The 15,102-nt window shown below is 39.6% G+C and overlaps 8 protein-coding genes across 8 annotated transcripts; 5 read left to right on the top strand and 3 right to left on the bottom strand.

Moving 5' to 3' along the window:
- Positions 1 to 1,085: 1,085 nt before the first annotated feature.
- On the top strand, positions 1,086 to 1,880 carry Gasu_10860 (uncharacterized protein). Its single transcript, XM_005708170.1, has one exon. It carries the CDS (start codon positions 1,107 to 1,109, stop codon positions 1,374 to 1,376), a length of 270 nt encoding a protein of 89 aa, XP_005708227.1. The 5' UTR covers positions 1,086 to 1,106; the 3' UTR covers positions 1,377 to 1,880.
- A 405-nt stretch (positions 1,881 to 2,285) lies between these two features.
- Positions 2,286 to 3,780, top strand: Gasu_10850 (uncharacterized protein). The gene is made up of 3 exons (XM_005708169.1): positions 2,286 to 3,060; positions 3,121 to 3,467; positions 3,520 to 3,780. The coding sequence occupies exons 1-3, from the start codon at positions 2,320 to 2,322 to the stop codon at positions 3,722 to 3,724; spliced, it is 1,293 nt and encodes a 430-aa protein (XP_005708226.1). The 5' UTR covers positions 2,286 to 2,319; the 3' UTR covers positions 3,725 to 3,780.
- A 45-nt stretch (positions 3,781 to 3,825) lies between these two features.
- Gasu_10840 (ribosome-binding factor A) lies at positions 3,826 to 4,530 on the top strand. The gene is made up of 2 exons (XM_005708168.1): positions 3,826 to 4,114; positions 4,164 to 4,530. Exons 1-2 carry the CDS (start codon positions 3,859 to 3,861, stop codon positions 4,493 to 4,495), a joined length of 588 nt encoding a protein of 195 aa, XP_005708225.1. The 5' UTR covers positions 3,826 to 3,858; the 3' UTR covers positions 4,496 to 4,530.
- A 545-nt stretch (positions 4,531 to 5,075) lies between these two features.
- On the top strand, positions 5,076 to 7,630 carry Gasu_10830 (ATP-dependent RNA helicase). Its single transcript, XM_005708167.1, has 2 exons — positions 5,076 to 6,994; positions 7,044 to 7,630. Exons 1-2 carry the CDS (start codon positions 5,215 to 5,217, stop codon positions 7,538 to 7,540), a joined length of 2,277 nt encoding a protein of 758 aa, XP_005708224.1. The 5' UTR covers positions 5,076 to 5,214; the 3' UTR covers positions 7,541 to 7,630.
- A 55-nt stretch (positions 7,631 to 7,685) lies between these two features.
- Gasu_10820 (uncharacterized protein) lies at positions 7,686 to 9,280 on the top strand. The gene has a single exon (XM_005708166.1). The coding sequence runs from the start codon at positions 7,703 to 7,705 to the stop codon at positions 9,254 to 9,256; it is 1,554 nt and encodes a 517-aa protein (XP_005708223.1). The 5' UTR covers positions 7,686 to 7,702; the 3' UTR covers positions 9,257 to 9,280.
- A 4-nt stretch (positions 9,281 to 9,284) lies between these two features.
- Positions 9,285 to 10,925, bottom strand: Gasu_10810 (uncharacterized protein). Its single transcript, XM_005708165.1, has 4 exons — positions 10,810 to 10,925; positions 9,864 to 10,755; positions 9,622 to 9,813; positions 9,285 to 9,571 (listed from the first exon to the last, which is right to left on the bottom strand). Exons 1-4 carry the CDS (start codon positions 10,917 to 10,919, stop codon positions 9,356 to 9,358), a joined length of 1,410 nt encoding a protein of 469 aa, XP_005708222.1. The 5' UTR covers positions 10,920 to 10,925; the 3' UTR covers positions 9,285 to 9,355.
- A 9-nt stretch (positions 10,926 to 10,934) lies between these two features.
- Gasu_10800 (uncharacterized protein) lies at positions 10,935 to 12,445 on the bottom strand. The gene is made up of 3 exons (XM_005708164.1): positions 12,324 to 12,445; positions 11,185 to 12,267; positions 10,935 to 11,132 (listed from the first exon to the last, which is right to left on the bottom strand). Exons 1-3 carry the CDS (start codon positions 12,388 to 12,390, stop codon positions 10,993 to 10,995), a joined length of 1,290 nt encoding a protein of 429 aa, XP_005708221.1. The 5' UTR covers positions 12,391 to 12,445; the 3' UTR covers positions 10,935 to 10,992.
- A 53-nt stretch (positions 12,446 to 12,498) lies between these two features.
- On the bottom strand, positions 12,499 to 15,095 carry Gasu_10790 (protein transporter). The gene has a single exon (XM_005708163.1). It carries the CDS (start codon positions 15,060 to 15,062, stop codon positions 13,035 to 13,037), a length of 2,028 nt encoding a protein of 675 aa, XP_005708220.1. The 5' UTR covers positions 15,063 to 15,095; the 3' UTR covers positions 12,499 to 13,034.
- Positions 15,096 to 15,102: the final 7 nt, after the last annotated feature.

The following is a 15,102-nucleotide window of genomic DNA, read 5'->3' as shown; positions in this document are numbered from 1 at the left end:
TCATCACATCTGTAATAGCTAAGGAGAGTACAAAAAAGAACCTTGTATAAGCCATAGTAGTAGGAAGTAATGATGAGCATCAGAAAATTATTCACAGTAACTAAAATTCGTTCCATTACACTGTGAATAGGACGACATCCTTTTTGCCTTCGTCGACAGTTGAACGAGTTTGAATTCTCGCCAAGAGCCGAACAGGTCTTATCTAGGTATTGGATAGATCCTAGAGCACTTAAGAAGCTTGACAGATGGACAAAGAAATCTCCAAGCTAAGAGGAACGATGCCCTTGGATTTATTTGGAGAAAAAAATAACGCGCCAAAACGTTGGCGCCACAGTTCCAGATTCAGCCTTTATCTGTCCGGGTCACGAAACATTTCAGTTTATTCGTTCGTAATTTCTTCATGACTTGTTTAATTCTGCAGGGAGACGAACAGACAGCAGCCGTAGCAGGATTTGTGAATATAGAATATCATTTTCTTCACTTCGTTCTTATTCTAACTGATGGCAGACATTTGCCCTTCTTTCTCCGATCATTGACGTTGCCTGCTAGGCCTCGGTTGAATGACTTCAGATGGTACATTTTTTACATTAACCTAGAACGCAATCTAAACAAATGTCTTAGGGCACTCTTGAGAACTGAGATAGCTCAAGCCCCCTATAATGCTCAACTACGCCGTTTTTGTCGTTTTGGATATACAATCGTCAATAATAGTCTTACTGACAGGCGTCCATACGTAAAGCAGCTTCAGGATGACGCTTGTCTACGCAATTTGTTGCGTCTTCATACTCAGGGAACTTGTCAGGCAACTTTCTACTTGGAACAATGTCAAGCTAGCAAATGGATTCCAAAGGTAATGCATGCTTACTAATCGACGACGTCAGTTTTTTCACTGAAATTTTAGAACCTAACGCATTCATTACCTAACAAAGGTGGAGATGAAAAACTGGCTACATTATTTGACTTTAATCCACCTTCCGTAGATAGTTCAAGCAGTAACTTGACAAGCAACAGCATAGAGAAACATGAAACTCAACAAACAGTTCTATCATCTTGGTCTTCAACACCCAGCGAAATCCACCATCAGACAAGTTTCCAAGCTCCTTTTGATGGAACCGATTCTGAAAGTCATCACAGTTTTGATTCTGGTTCGTTACCGATATCGGTTCAAGAAGAGAACTGTAGGACTTCTCACTGGTCAACGGTATCCTCTGCATATTTCACGAATCCTTATTCGACCAGATTTTGGGCTGGTGCTTCAAGCGATAGCTTACCTTGCTTGGAATATTTTTCACCTTATTGTTTCTATATTCCTAGTTATATTCAGTGCCCCTGGTTTATTTCTCAACGACAACCAGGTTTCTCATAACTTGAAATAAAACAGAAACCAAAAGACTGAGAAAGTTTATGCGGGGTTGAGGAAGAACGGAAACAAACTTTTTCTGGAGTAGATATACGAAAGATTGCTACACGTTTAAGAACCCTTTTGCTATATTTAGCATAAAGGAAGATTCAGTCACGGTTCAAATCACGTGTATTTAAAACTTCGATAATTAGCAAGGTCTTATCGTAACGAACATTTTTTTTGCAGACACCATAACACGAAAAGAGTCGTTCAAATGTTTCCGCTCAAAGACAATTTCGCAAAATCTATCCTGTAAAGTGTTCAGAGGAGATGACGCACATGTTACTTTATATAGGAACATTCCGTTGACGAAACGATTGTTGTTTTTCAGATTTTTTTCAACAAACGTATGCAAGACTTTTGCGAACAGTTCCCAACTAAGGAATGGTTTCTGTCTCCATGTCAGCAAGGGCTACATTTCAATCTTCTCCCTCGAAATTGAACTTTTTGGCGCCTAAATAAAAGAATAGCAGAAACTAAGTGTCCTGGTAACGGCAGATTTGACAACTTTAACATGAAGCTACTCTCACTCGGATACAAGAAATAAGAAGAACCATTCTAAACAACAACAACATGAGCAAAAAATATGAAAATTTTTCACCTTACAATAGCCTTGATGATCCCATTATTTCTGCTAGTTGATTTACGTATTATAAGAAACCCCTTGAGAACACGGAAATTCCGAGTTGGCTCATCTTATTTCAAACTGAGCCTTTCTTCCTCCAAGAACTACCCCCAGTGAGAGAATTATCGCCAAACAATCATTGCACTGTAGCATTCCTCCCTGAACGTTGAAACTTGCCAAGATAAATTGCTTTCAAAAATGAAATTGAAATCTGGCAACGACGATTCCCACAGTCCATATGTTACTAGACTCAATATTTCCCTTTTTCTTGTAATACATTGGGCCATTTTGTATGGAACGCAAACAGTATCGAGAGAAAGGAAGTGATAGAAGTGGGTCCTATGTTGAAAATAGAAACGCCGACTATAGGAACCATGGAAGAAAATATGTGGGTTCGTCAACGAATAAGAAATTTTTTCGGCGCCGAGTTTATTCGCCAACTTCAGAAACCGCCAAAGTAGACACCAAAGAAGACACCAAAGAAGGTTCGTGGGAACAACAACAGGTAACCAGTGGCACCAGCATGAAACGTAAGGATAGTAGAACCTCTACCTATGTAAATAACCAGGAAAATATTGCAAATTGGGGAACAGAGGCAAGGGAAGATCCAGCCAACACTGTGGAGTTGGAACAAACACAGTTTTGGGACGCTTCGTGTGTGAAGGACTGGAGTGGAACTCCTTCTGTGACACCAAGTCCGTCTTCACCTCCTCCTTCACCGTTTCCGTCTCTGGGAACCGAGAGAACGGTATCTTACAAGGACTTTCATCAGCTACAAAACGACATTACAAAGAGTCGTGTTGAAATTCAGTCCCTTCGAGTTGAGTTACAGTCCACTAATTCGAAGTTGGACGAGGTTTGTCAGCAACTACAGGACTTGAGAAGAGAGCTAGACACGAGATTGAGAAATCACCCTCAAAACGTGCACGTGAAACAAGGAGAATATAACAAGAAAGATAAAGCTGTAAGCAACGAAATCTGGAGTAGCTCAGTTGTTACTTCTGCAAAACAAAATTCTCCAAAAGAGACAATGGTAAGTTGTGACAGTATGTTATGTTTTTCTGCTGACGCTTTATTCCATGAATTGGTGAAGACTGAGACTTTACAAAATTCGTATAAACCACAAAGTTCATCAGATGTTAGCAATTTACCAGCAATACAAACAAACGTAGAGTTGGGTGAAGAGGGTTGGCTTTATTGCTGTAAGAAGAGGGAAAAAGTAGAGGAAATTCTTGAGATACTAGAGTTGCAAGGCAGTTCAGTATTCAAAATGAATATTAGTAACTGGACTCAAGAGAGCCAAGTTTCTTCAGATCTTCGAGCGCTAGCTCTCTTTTTGGATATTCCGTTTAATTTGACCAGTAGTGAAAAATTGTGGGATATGGCAAATCGAGTTATCACAGTAGCTTGTAAGAAAGATACGTTCCTCTATTTAGAAAAGTAAGTAACGAAGAACTTTACTAGTATGTTTGTAGAAACTGAAAAATTGCAGTTGTGATGCGGTCGCGACTGCATCCCCCGGAAACTATGCAGTTAAAGCAAGAATCAATCTTGCATATTTTATTCAAACAATTGCTCGTGCTTGGTCTCGTTTAGAAAAGGAGAATGCGAACTGTTTGGGAAGGATTGTTGTAGTACTAGAAGGATGGCCGAAAGACCGAATTATTGGCAGTTATAAAGTAGAGCAACTTCCTTGAATATTCTTGTTTTTGTAGCAAGACAGTTTTCATCTTATCCCTGTTGTTTCAATAGTTTCATATTTTTTTCTGGTACCATCACCTTACAAATTGCTCAGCTATTTATTCTTTCTCATTACTTTCTATTTTGTCAAATGCAATTTTCTTGGATTACGTTTCCTTTTATCAACTGTCCTTGTGCCCGTCAGAAAGTTGAGAAACAGCTAACAAAGAGATATTACCATGTACGAAACGTGTGTCTCCGTGATAAGGGAGCTTCAAGTTTAATTTGTCGATACAAGAAGGACGCTCGACCTCGTACTGTACGTCGTCCGTTTCGCATCAGCTCCCTGTTAAAGAGGGAACTAGCTGACATATTGCAAAGATATGCGCTTCAAGAAAACAGAATACGTAAGTTCTTTTGAGAAAAGGCAGCTTGCTCAAGTAACTTTATTTGCAGTCAGTGAACAAAACTTTGGTCTGATTTCTGTAGTTCGAGTAGATGTAAGCCCTGACCTTAGAAATGCGAAGGCTTTCATAAGTGTTACTGGCAGTGATACCCAGAGAACAGCCACCTATCAGTGGTTGCAAGAAGAACGCAAGTCCATAAAATACGAGTTATCTCAGCGGATTCGAGAGATAAGATATATTCCAGAACTAAGTTTTGAGGAGTCGCAACTAGGAGAAACAATGAGAACTTTGGATATATTGGATAGACTCTCTGATGATCCTAGCTTTGTCGGAATGGAGAAAGCTTTTTGGGAAGAGGACCAAGATATTCCTTTGGAATAAATGTTTGTAAAGGAAGCAATTTTTTGTGTTCAAATTTTTCCTCAAGTATTCAATCATTTTGCGAAATCCTAGACTCGTAGCTTTCTGGTTAAAAAATAATGAGTTGGGACAAGCGAGACGCAAAAATTCGCTAAAAGAAGTTGTTCAAAATGGTCACTCAAAAATATATCAGATTTTAGAGTTTTTGAGTTTGGCGCCCTCATGTCGGACCAACCCGGTATGGTGAATACTCCTCTAAAGCCGTCCCTTGAAAACTATCCAAGTTTTAAAAAGGAAACTAATGCCTCCTCTGTCTATCGTCACCCGTATTTCAACAAAAGGTGTGACAAAAGTTTGACCGTACAAGACAGTTTTGAGGCACTAGTAGAAGGACGAGTATCACAACACGACAAGTCTTTAGTAGTGTTGCGACAAAAGACAGCGTACGAAATAGTACCTGATGACTCAAAACCCGACTTTCAGGATTTTATTACAACGGAGGATGAGAGTTTACAGAGGCCAATACGTCCCTGAAAAGCTAGCTGAAAGTGTAGTGTTGTGCGAGTTTGGAACCAAAACGAAGGACTTCCATTGCTCTTGTGTTACTGCAAGTCAACATCGGTTACTTTTATATCGGAAGAACAGAATTGGATAGGAGACGAGTCAACATTTTTAGGAAAGCTTGTACCTCAATTAAGTAACCAATAACGCCTCTCTCATTCCTGTGGTCGTTGAAAAGAATGGACTTTCACAATTTGTCCAGGGAAGAGACAATGGTTGGTGGTGGTGATGCATTCATCGGCGTTGGGAGATTTGCAAACTGTTGTACCTTTTGTAGTAGATACTATTACTCCAGGGATAGGAAAAGTATAAGCTTTGAAAAGCAATTCGAAATACTCTTATCTGCTAAAAGTAGTAGTTTCAATGGGCATAAGGACTTCATCAAAGGACTTGAGGCAACTGATAATCCTTGCAAGATATTTCACCCACATTTCAGTCGCGACTGTCCAAATATTCACCTCCGAAAACAACTTTTCACTGAATCCAAGAGGTTGAGTGGAGCAGAAGACGAGTTTTTACGTTCAAGTGTCACAGATGGTGTGTTTCGAGAAAGTCATCCGTCAAGTAGTCGGTCAGTGAAGGAAACGAGAGCCTCAACAAGTTTCTTTGACCCAACTGTAACGCGTTCGCGGGGTAGCTCTAGAAAAATCTCAGCGAATTCTACTTCGGCTAAGCTTCATTCTAACAATACAAGAGTTTCAAAGAAACCAGCTAGCCTTCAAGTCGTTGAAGCCAACGAAACTCCTGTTCCGTTTACAAGTTTTCAGTTGTCGAAGAAAATTTTAGAGATATTGGAGGAACGGGGTTTGCGAGACGCGACGCCTATTCAGTCTGCCACTTTTGAACTTATATACAGTGGCCGGGATATAATTGGAAGAAGTCGTACTGGAACAGGGAAGACCCTTGCGTTTGTGCTCCCTATTATGCAGAAGTTGGTGGAGCAACTTGAAACTCACAATATTGATCGAGTCTCGGAAATTCAGTGCTTGGTTTTAGCTCCTACCAGGGAGTTAGCGAAGCAAGTGGAACAAGAATTTTCGGCCTTTGCAAAATGTTTTCGTTTTCGCACCAGTTGTTTTTTTGGAGGATCATCTTATGAAGTTCAGCAACGTGCTATTAAAAGAGGAATCGATATTTTAGTAGCCACTCCAGGACGACTCATTGATCTTTTAGAGAGAGGAAGCGTTGATTTACTGAAAGTTAAGTTTTTTGTTTTGGACGAAGCAGATGAAATGCTCTCAATGGGTTTTGCTGAAGATATTGACAAGATTTCGACCTACTTGCCACCAACTCGAGAGAGACAAACACTTTTGTTTTCAGCAACTATACCACCATGGGTCCAGGAACTTGCCAAATCGAATAAAAATAATCCTATCATAGTAGACGCGATTGGAAACAAAGACACTAAGACGTCAACTACTGTTGAGCATATTGCTCTTCGTGTTCCTCCAACTGAGCTTTCTAGAAAGCTAATACTTGAGTCTGTGATAAGTGTGTACAGTGCAGAAATGACCAATTTTCGCTGCATAGTATTTGCAAGAACGAAGGCAGAAGTAGACTCCTTGGTTTCTAGTGGCCGAATCCACAACGGTGCAGCACAAGCTTTACATGGAGATATAACTCAAAAGCAACGAGAAATCACTCTTTCCAAGTTCAGAGAAGGTTCATTTCAAGTTTTAATTGCAACAGATGTAGCAGCTCGGGGTTTAGATATTAATGGAGTGGATTTGGTAATACAGTATCGTGTTCCGGAGGATATTGATATGTACATTCACCGTGCTGGTCGTACCGGTCGAGCGGGAAGGCAAGGAACTTGTATTATTTTGTACACGGACGAAGAACGAAATAAGCTTACTCTAATGGAGAATGTTTGTAAGATCCGTTTTCGTTTAGAAAGCCCACCATCTATACAACAAGTGATAGAAACGAAGGCCAATGGTTTTTTACGTGCATCTCAAGGCAAGTAAAAAAACTATACTTTTGATGCTTTAGCTGACTATTAGTAAAGCCGTTGAAGGAAAATGGGTTGAGCCACTTATACCCGTTGTAAAGGAATATATCGAAAGCTTACATATTGAAGGAGAAGAAAGAGAAAAACAGTTTCCTTTTGTTCTGGCTTCGCTGTTAGCTGTGGCAATGGGTCAGCTGAATATGCCGCAGGTGAGTATATTAAGCGGTGAGGAGAATATGTGTCCCATACTCGTCAAATCCAAAACAGTCTTAACTGTAAGTTATATTGTCCGTATCGTTTCACGTTTGTTGGAGGACAAAGGTTTTGAGAGCAGAGTTGGACTTGTATCAATTTGTGCTGATACGAAAATGGCTGTGTTTGATTTGAAGAATGATATAGCAGAGAGATTTGTACGAGAAGCAAATAGATCGATGGAGTCGTCGAAGAGTCTAAGCCACCTTTTATTTGAACTATGTAGCGTGATTCCACCTCTTTTGGAACCGAATACTGCTAAAAGTTTAGAACGGAAACGAGAATATCATCGAAGAAGTTGAATTTTCCTTAAAGAGCTTAAATAAAAAAATTTCTTGAGTAGGAAATGATGACATTGGATAATCAATTTGGTGGGATAATTGAGATGCATGTATCTTAATGTTCTCATAGCGCGGACTCTTTGAGTTTCCACGGAGAACATAACCTTTGTCTGTTTCTTAGGTATGACATTGAGGACTTCCCATTCGTTTACACTTCGTTGGGTTGAGAGGGCTATTGCTGTGTTGGATGCTGCAGGTTCCACTTTCATAACGTCAGCACAACTGGCAGGTTGGTGGAACCAGGAACTTTCAAATAGACAGCAGAACACGTCTGTTGACCAAAAAGAACCTTCTAACCTGCTAATAGAAACGAATGATAGTCCGTTTTGGGGAAAGGAAGTAGTTCCTTCTCAAGTGGACGAGGAGAGAGAGTGGGTGATAAGTGAGTCAAGTGCACGTCTCTATGGCCTACTTTGTGAAGAAGAGGAAGGAAAGCGTGCACAAGTAGACTTGTCTCTTTATGATGAGTGGGATGTGTTGGGAGCTTTGGCTATGTGGTTGAAGGAAAGGTGGAAACGAATAGTGCCTGCTTCCACCCGGGGAGAGTTGGTCGATGCTGCTATCACTTTTTATGAGAAGAACTATAGTGACGGTGCCAGAGCAAAACTTTTCTCATGTGTTACGAAGCTGGAAGTGGAAGCTCTTACTATTTTGAGAACTGTGGCTGGCGCAGTAGTACGTTCCGAATCTGCTGGATATGTAGACTCTACCCTCAACTCTCTTGCTGAAAGATATAGAAACAATTCCAATATCGAAGATGGAAACGTTGGAGTGGAGTTAGTTATTGGTCCACTCATGTTCATGCCGTATTGTTCAAGAACAGTTGATAACAGCGGTTCCGTGTTGGAGGAACAAGTAGGCAATCCAATTGCAAGCTCCATGGCGATACTTTTGTTTGCGAAGGTTTATTCACAAGTGCTTTTTAAGACCAACCAGTCAAAAGGTTTTTTGGGTCCGACCGTTGTCAACCATATTCCACTTATAGAAGGAATGAAAGAGAAGAAACCCAACATTAGTTTTCTTTCCAAGTTTTCAAAAAGAGAAGCGAACCAGTCCAGGATAAATGATACAGATGAGAACAACATGATTATTCGTGGTTCAGTAGAAACAAAACTGGAAGGCATGAGGACTAGGTTGGAACAGTTGCAGAAAGAAGTCGAATATCTCAAAGAAGAATTGCATCGCATGCAACAAGCCAATAATGGTCGTGTTGAAGAGATTTCGGAAACTTTTGATTTTTGGACGCAACTTTTATTATCGGAGACACGTGCGTCCTTATCTCTGGAAAAAAGTGCAAGAGAGAAATTAGAAAAAAGAGTTCATTATTTGGAAGACATTCTAAAAGAGAAAATTCCAGAGAAGGCGTTAGTTGTAAGTAAGTCCGTCATCGGTTCATCGCTACCCAATGGTGCCAAAGAGTTTACCCATCCTGTTGATAGCAATGAACAAACGAGACATAAGAAAGAGACTGATTCGCAAGATGATGATCTATTTGAAGCATTCCAAGAAGCAGTTGGGGTCTCATTGTCTCTGGATGCCCATGGAAATAGCAAACACTCTTCTAGTACAAATAATAACACAGACGTGAAAAATTATCAAAATTCGAAGGCCTTGAAGAATGCCAACGGCAAACAAAGTCAGCCACCTATTGATTCTGGAAGTAGTTGCGCATCATAATTCGTTGGACATCTTATGTAAATAGATGAAAAATTTTAACCGAGTCTCGTTTCTTTTTCATCATTACTTGTATGAAGTCAATCGAATAAGAATATCAAATTAGTCAGTAATACTTGAGGAAAATTTGGAGGCAAAGAACATGATCAACAACGTGACTAGACAACTGAATAAAAATGTTCGATCGAACCAATTTTGATGAAATGTAAACAACATTTCTCCAGTGGCAAGCTTGTATTCTGTTGGCAAGCTTTGTCCAATCAACAGCATCGAAGACAGTAAATAAACTGCTATTGATTGTGATAGCCACAAGGTCACCTTATGAAAAAACGTCTAGTTCAGCTTTTCAATCACAAAATATCGCTTACTTGTGTTTTACGCCATATCGGCTCTTTCGAAACCCAACAGAAGAATCTTTCTGTTTGTAATAGAGCAAGACGAAAATTGGAGAAAATGAGACAGCTAGCAAATATAAACGTCATATATTGCGACAACAAAGCTAAATTGACTTTCCAACGAAAAAACTTTAGTATCACGTTCATCAGCATCGTCACTGAATCCTTTCAAGATATGAGTCAATGTCTACAATTTATAAAAGTAGTTTTCGTACCTCGGCATCATTTTGCAAACCGTACAAGAGATTCTTAGTTGAGCCACATATGCGACTCACGCATAAACACATCATCACAAAGCCAAATGCATTGTACATTTTGCGATATGACTTGCGTTGCCCAAACTCCCATAATTCACATTTCTCACTCCACTCCATAAACAAACGACGAGCTAATTCTTCCATTGCTTTGCACTCTGCAAGTAGACCAACTCTTTGCTTTGCAGCATTCGTCGACCACGATTCTAACCCTGCCAATAACTTGCGGCTAAGAGAACGTAATCGAGATTGACCACCAGAAGATTCCAACGCATTTTTTGTAAAACTGGTTTCTTCTTCACACTGCCTTACTTTCTCTTCATAATCCAGCAACGCAATCGACTCCTTTTTCCTTGCAATATTTTGATATACATTGAATAGTTTATTTTCGATTTCAATTACTTCTTCTTCGGAAACTTTCCTGGTCCATTTTCTCCAGTATTCAAATGCACCACTAATTGCACAAGAACCAGAAAGTAAACCCAAAACAAGGGTGCCAGTAAAAGCTACTAAATTGGTCATAGCTTGAAAATAAAATGAAAAGGAGTAGTTATCACTGGTTTTGTCAGGTAACACATAGAAAGAAGTTGTCAAGGTAGCAATAATGTAGCAAGCTTCCAATACCAAGGAAAACAACAACTTCCAATAGGCACTCAAAAGCCTCCCTAACAAGCAATAAATTTGGACAAAGGGAGCAACAACCAACACCAACATCGTAACACTACTAACCACGACCAACCAACCTAAAGAGCCAACACTTTTTGATAATAGTCCAGCAATATCACAAAGTAGTAGAAAGGCAGAGAAGCAACTTATTGCGAAGACAAAACCAAAAAACAAAACACTACTTTTCCTGAAAGAGTTTTTTAAAATAAACATCACTTGAAGTCTCACTGTACAAACGTACTGTAAACGCTCTGAACCACGAAATACTACACACGTCAAAAACCAGGTACCAAACTGAAAAGAAAGATAGAAATAAACAAGTGCCGTCAAGAACAATGTAAAGAAGGACATTCAAGAGACTTGAAAGCGTTGACCATCAAACGGGCTTTTATTATTCAAAATCGATCAGAAAAAACGACATTTGTTAAAACTTCCAAAGATATTTACTGGCAAATTCTTGTTTGTGTTGTCGGTGTTCAGACTTTTTTGCCGAGGTAGATATAGTAGGTCTCATGAATCTAGCATTACTGATATGAAGGCCTTTCATTTTCTCCTCAATAATATCTTTGAAACATATTAAGCTATCAGAAAATGTAATGAAGCTATAATTACTCACCAGGACTATCCTCAAACCGAATATGTTGGCCTTTCCAATGTATCGAATTTCCACTCTTATCAATATTTTCATTATTTCTCTGTAAATTTGTTTCGAATTTCTTGTCCTTCATAGCAGAGCTCTGAGTGTGTCTGCAAAAATGGGAATTTTCGACCCAACACTTTCTTTGACCATTGTGCCATTTCTTCTTTGAAGTTTCACTACTTTCCTTTTTTTCAAATCTATTATTCGACCGAAGGACTGCTCCAGGGTCACTTTCTGTAGGTTCCGTTGATATGACTACCTGATTTCGTAAATCATCTCCCTTGGTCTCATTAGATGATAGAGAATAAGAGGTTTCGCTTTCTGGAGAAGAATGCTTTTGGTTATCGGCAGACTTGATAGGTTCTGAATGGATATCAAAATCCAGCTTTTGAGGTTCTGGGATTGCAACTTCCAGAATGTCTTCTTCTATTATGGACTCATTTTCCTCTAATTGTTGTGGTTCAATGTTTTCATCTGGCGAAGTTGTCTTTAGTGTAGGCTGATGGTATACCTTTACTTTGCTCTTTCCAAGTATAGAAAAACGAACATGTTCTCCACACCACTCGTTGGAAGCATCATTACCCAACAGTTGAAATGAGGCTTCAGCTGTTTGACTGACAGGTGTTGAAAACATACTGTAAGAATCTTGTGATTGTTTTTCTGCTGTTTGCAATGACTTCCTATCATCATCTTTCAGCTCGGTGCTACGTGCGACATCATCTTTTTCAATAGACGACTCGGGTTCCTGAGTGTTGGGAGTTAACTTCACGCTGATTTCTTCAAATTGAAACAAGGCATCATTATTATTCAAGTTCTCTGGCGCTGCTCTATTAGCCAGTGTTGTTGTACACAACTGTGGATTATTCTCTTCATTAAGTGAACAAAAGAGTTGCGTCCTTTCACTTCCTTCATATCTTTTTGCTATTTGATCCTTGTGTGATTCATCCTTTTGTACTTGAGAGTTTGCGAGATCTGGAGAAGACTGTTGACAGGGAGTACCGGGAGGGGCTCGAATTCCTAAAGAAGCCAGTTCCCTACTGAGCTTGCGAACAGGAGTTTCTATTGTAGCTTGTAATAAACCATCAATTAGCAGAGCTCTGGACAGAAACACTTACCAATGTATTCTTGCTTTTCCTCATTCTCGGCTGGAGCTTTTTTACTGGAGCTTCTGGTAAGCACCATCTTCTCTGCTGCTATTTGAATTTCAAATTCCAAAATAGCAAATTATCGCATCTATGATTTTATCCTATCGCCGCTTTCCACGGAATAGCGCCATCTAACTGTTCATTTAACAAACGGGTCCAATTTATTACAAGCTTTTCAGGAGAAGCTTTCAACTCGTTCCGTTAAGGGCCAAAGCATCAATTGTTAGAAGAAACTGACCAATTGGAAAAAATGAAAACAGTTGACTGCTTCTCAAATGAATGCGTTTTCATGACTTATGACTCGAACATATCCATAAAACGCATTGAATGGCAATCCAAAAAGCCAACATTAACCAAAATGATATCCAATTGACTTTGGACAAAATATTCCCAAGTGCGACTGCCATATTATTTAACCTTGCTTGGATTAGAAAGATTGATATTATTTCCTCGTTTCCAAACCAACTAATATCGCATTCAGCTAAATACTTTGGCAATTTATTTTATGTCGAAAGCATTTCAAAATGCCAAAACATTTCAGATGAAATCAGGAAAATATCCTTCCTCTGGTGTACTTTGTTTGACACAGTGTGTTGTCGACTCTTTGAAATAGAGCAAAACTGAATTCTCTATATATTCACATACTCCAATCCCATTATTGCTGACATTGCAGAAACTTGTTCAGGAATTCAAATGGTCATCACCTAGTCTAGACAATTGATGCAGAAACTCATTGGACGATACCATATCCGTACTTCCATAAATAATATGCTTGTCTTTCCGTGAGTGATCCTTTAGATTTTGATACTCTACGTAATTGCCACCCCCAACAACAAAAACGATGGCGTCTTGAAAGGGAGTTGATATCTTCTGACTTTCAACGACCTTTCCCTTACGAACTTTCGGATCAAGAAACAAAAAGTTAAAACTCTCACTCTCCGAAGTCTTGTTATTCTCCATTAGGGACTCAACTATGCGTGCGATCATAAAGGCTTTATTCGAGGGAATCAGTTTCTTCAACGACTCTGCAACTTGCGTCAAACCTTTGTAACCTTGTTCAACTACTCTCGACATAATGCTTTCAAAATGAAAGGGAACTGTAGAGTTTGAACCTGAGCTCATTCGCTTCAAGTTTAAAAGTGACGTAGACGTGACTTTGTTCATTTTCCTCAACTGTTCCAAATACGTAATAGGCGAAATACTACATGACGCTCCAGTAAGAAGTTCTTTCAATTCTCTTATTTCTTCCGACGAAATGTTCTCACGAAACAAATAATAAATTAATACTAGACGTATTTTATCCTCCTTACTTCCTCGCACGTCCTTCACTAGATTATATACAGATTGACGCTGTTCATGTGACAGGGAGGGCTTACTCATCAGAGCATCTTCCAGTTGAAAGAAGGCATCAAGTGACCTCTCCTTAATACAGTCCAACAAGGCACTAGCAATACTTGTGTGTAAATCTATCGTTCGTTTCTTTTTCATCAAAACCGGGATTTTAGCCACAGAGGATGCGAGGTCATTAGAGGAATCATGTGAAGAATTTTGTACAGAAACAAGCGCTGCAGCCTTGGCTTCCAGAACATTGTCCGACTCTTCATTTAGTAGCTCTTCTCCAACAGAACCAGTCTTACGGTTAATTTCGTTGATTTCCTGCTTATATGATTCCAATGCTTTTTCCACATTTTCTGCAACTTGAGGAAAAGGAACTCCGGCATTTTCAATCAAAAATTCATCTTCGGGATCCAAATCATACGTTTTGCTCGTTGTTGAAGAACCGGCTGAACTCGTTTCCTTAACAATAACCCGATTGAGATGAAGTTGAAGACAATCGTGCATGAGAGCTTGATAAGTCCAGCTATGATGAAACATAACATGGAGTTCAATATCTCGATCCATAAGAATGAGCAAGGGCCTCTGAAAGTGAGAACCAAGACCTCCCTTCTTTCCAACAAAAAGGCTACTTCTTGCTGTTAGGTGATCACGAAGTAGATCGTCAAGCTTATGCGCAACCATTTCGGCAGGTCCCCCTTTCTGTGCTCGAATCACTGGGAACGAAGCGAGAGTCACAAAGACTGAAAATAGCCCAGATACGATGGCATCAATAGTTTGTTCCACTTTTACGTTTGAAACAGAAGGTTGATGAATAGTATAGTAGCAGTCCTTAATCTCTAACTCAAATAGATCATCTTCTAACGAGACAAAGCTGGTATACATATCATAGACCTTGGCGACGTGTGGCACTGCACTAGCTCTCACTGCGCTTTCTGCTATTCTCTCTAGTAAATTTCGACTCAAGGATGAGGTGAAGTTTAAATAACATTGTTCATACATTTTCTCTTCCAAGTCTTCACAAATACGACTTATGTTCTGTTCCGTAGGTGAAACTAGATAAACAGCAGGTACTTCAGGGATTGGTTGCCTTTCAGAGGAAAGTAACAAGTGCAGGGTAACCCCTAAACTTCTTAGTTCGGATACCCTCAGTAAAGGCGCAATTATGTCACGTCCGTAAGAGTCATAAACCAAAATCTTCCACAAGTTCTGTTCTTCGTGTTTGCTATCTCCAAGAGCCAAACTGTTGTCCTCTCCGTACGACAATTGAAGCATATGTGTGATTGCTTCTTTCTGCAACTTCCTTATACTTGATTTGGACTTTGGAGAGAGTTTCTGTTTGGGTGGTGTGGACTGCAACCATAAATCTTCCATCGTGGAACAAGACTTGAAATGGCAAAATTAAAATCCAAAA

This window comes from Galdieria sulphuraria, assembly GCF_000341285.1.
Source record: "Galdieria sulphuraria unplaced genomic scaffold scaf_6, whole genome shotgun sequence".
In the NCBI taxonomy this organism is placed as follows: Eukaryota; Rhodophyta; class Bangiophyceae; order Galdieriales; family Galdieriaceae; genus Galdieria; species Galdieria sulphuraria.
Note: the sequence above shows the minus strand (reverse complement) of the source record. Positions and strands in the feature narration are given on the sequence as shown.

Bases quoted from the DNA above. Each gene is read 5' to 3' on its own strand.
- Gasu_10800 (XM_005708164.1), bottom strand. From the start codon at position 12,390: ATGGTGCTTACCAGAAGCTCCAGTAAAAAAGCTCCAGCCGAGAATGAG. The intron at 12,268-12,323 runs GTAAGTGTTTCT...AAGCTACAATAG, and splicing joins GGAAAAGCAAGAATACATTG to AAACTCCTGTTCGCAAGCTC. The intron at 11,133-11,184 runs GTGAGTAATTAT...TATGTTTCAAAG, and splicing joins TCGGTTTGAGGATAGTCCTG to ATATTATTGAGGAGAAAATG.
- Gasu_10860 (XM_005708170.1), top strand. From the start codon at position 1,107: ATGGAACCGATTCTGAAAGTCATCACAGTTTTGATTCTGGTTCGTTAC.
- Gasu_10840 (XM_005708168.1), top strand. From the start codon at position 3,859: ATGCAATTTTCTTGGATTACGTTTCCTTTTATCAACTGTCCTTGTGCC. The intron at 4,115-4,163 runs GTAAGTTCTTTT...CTTTATTTGCAG, and splicing joins GCTTCAAGAAAACAGAATAC to TCAGTGAACAAAACTTTGGT.
- Gasu_10850 (XM_005708169.1), top strand. From the start codon at position 2,320: ATGGAACGCAAACAGTATCGAGAGAAAGGAAGTGATAGAAGTGGGTCC. The intron at 3,061-3,120 runs GTAAGTTGTGAC...GAATTGGTGAAG, and splicing joins ATTCTCCAAAAGAGACAATG to ACTGAGACTTTACAAAATTC. The intron at 3,468-3,519 runs GTAAGTAACGAA...GAAAAATTGCAG, and splicing joins ACGTTCCTCTATTTAGAAAA to TTGTGATGCGGTCGCGACTG.
- Gasu_10820 (XM_005708166.1), top strand. From the start codon at position 7,703: ATGACATTGAGGACTTCCCATTCGTTTACACTTCGTTGGGTTGAGAGG.
- Gasu_10810 (XM_005708165.1), bottom strand. From the start codon at position 10,919: ATGTCCTTCTTTACATTGTTCTTGACGGCACTTGTTTATTTCTATCTT. The intron at 9,814-9,863 runs GTACGAAAACTA...ATATCTTGAAAG, and splicing joins GTTTGCAAAATGATGCCGAG to GATTCAGTGACGATGCTGAT. The intron at 9,572-9,621 runs GTAAGCGATATT...TTTTTTCATAAG, and splicing joins CGATATGGCGTAAAACACAA to GTGACCTTGTGGCTATCACA.
- Gasu_10790 (XM_005708163.1), bottom strand. From the start codon at position 15,062: ATGGAAGATTTATGGTTGCAGTCCACACCACCCAAACAGAAACTCTCT.
- Gasu_10830 (XM_005708167.1), top strand. From the start codon at position 5,215: ATGGACTTTCACAATTTGTCCAGGGAAGAGACAATGGTTGGTGGTGGT. The intron at 6,995-7,043 runs GCAAGTAAAAAA...CTATTAGTAAAG, and splicing joins TTTTTTACGTGCATCTCAAG to CCGTTGAAGGAAAATGGGTT.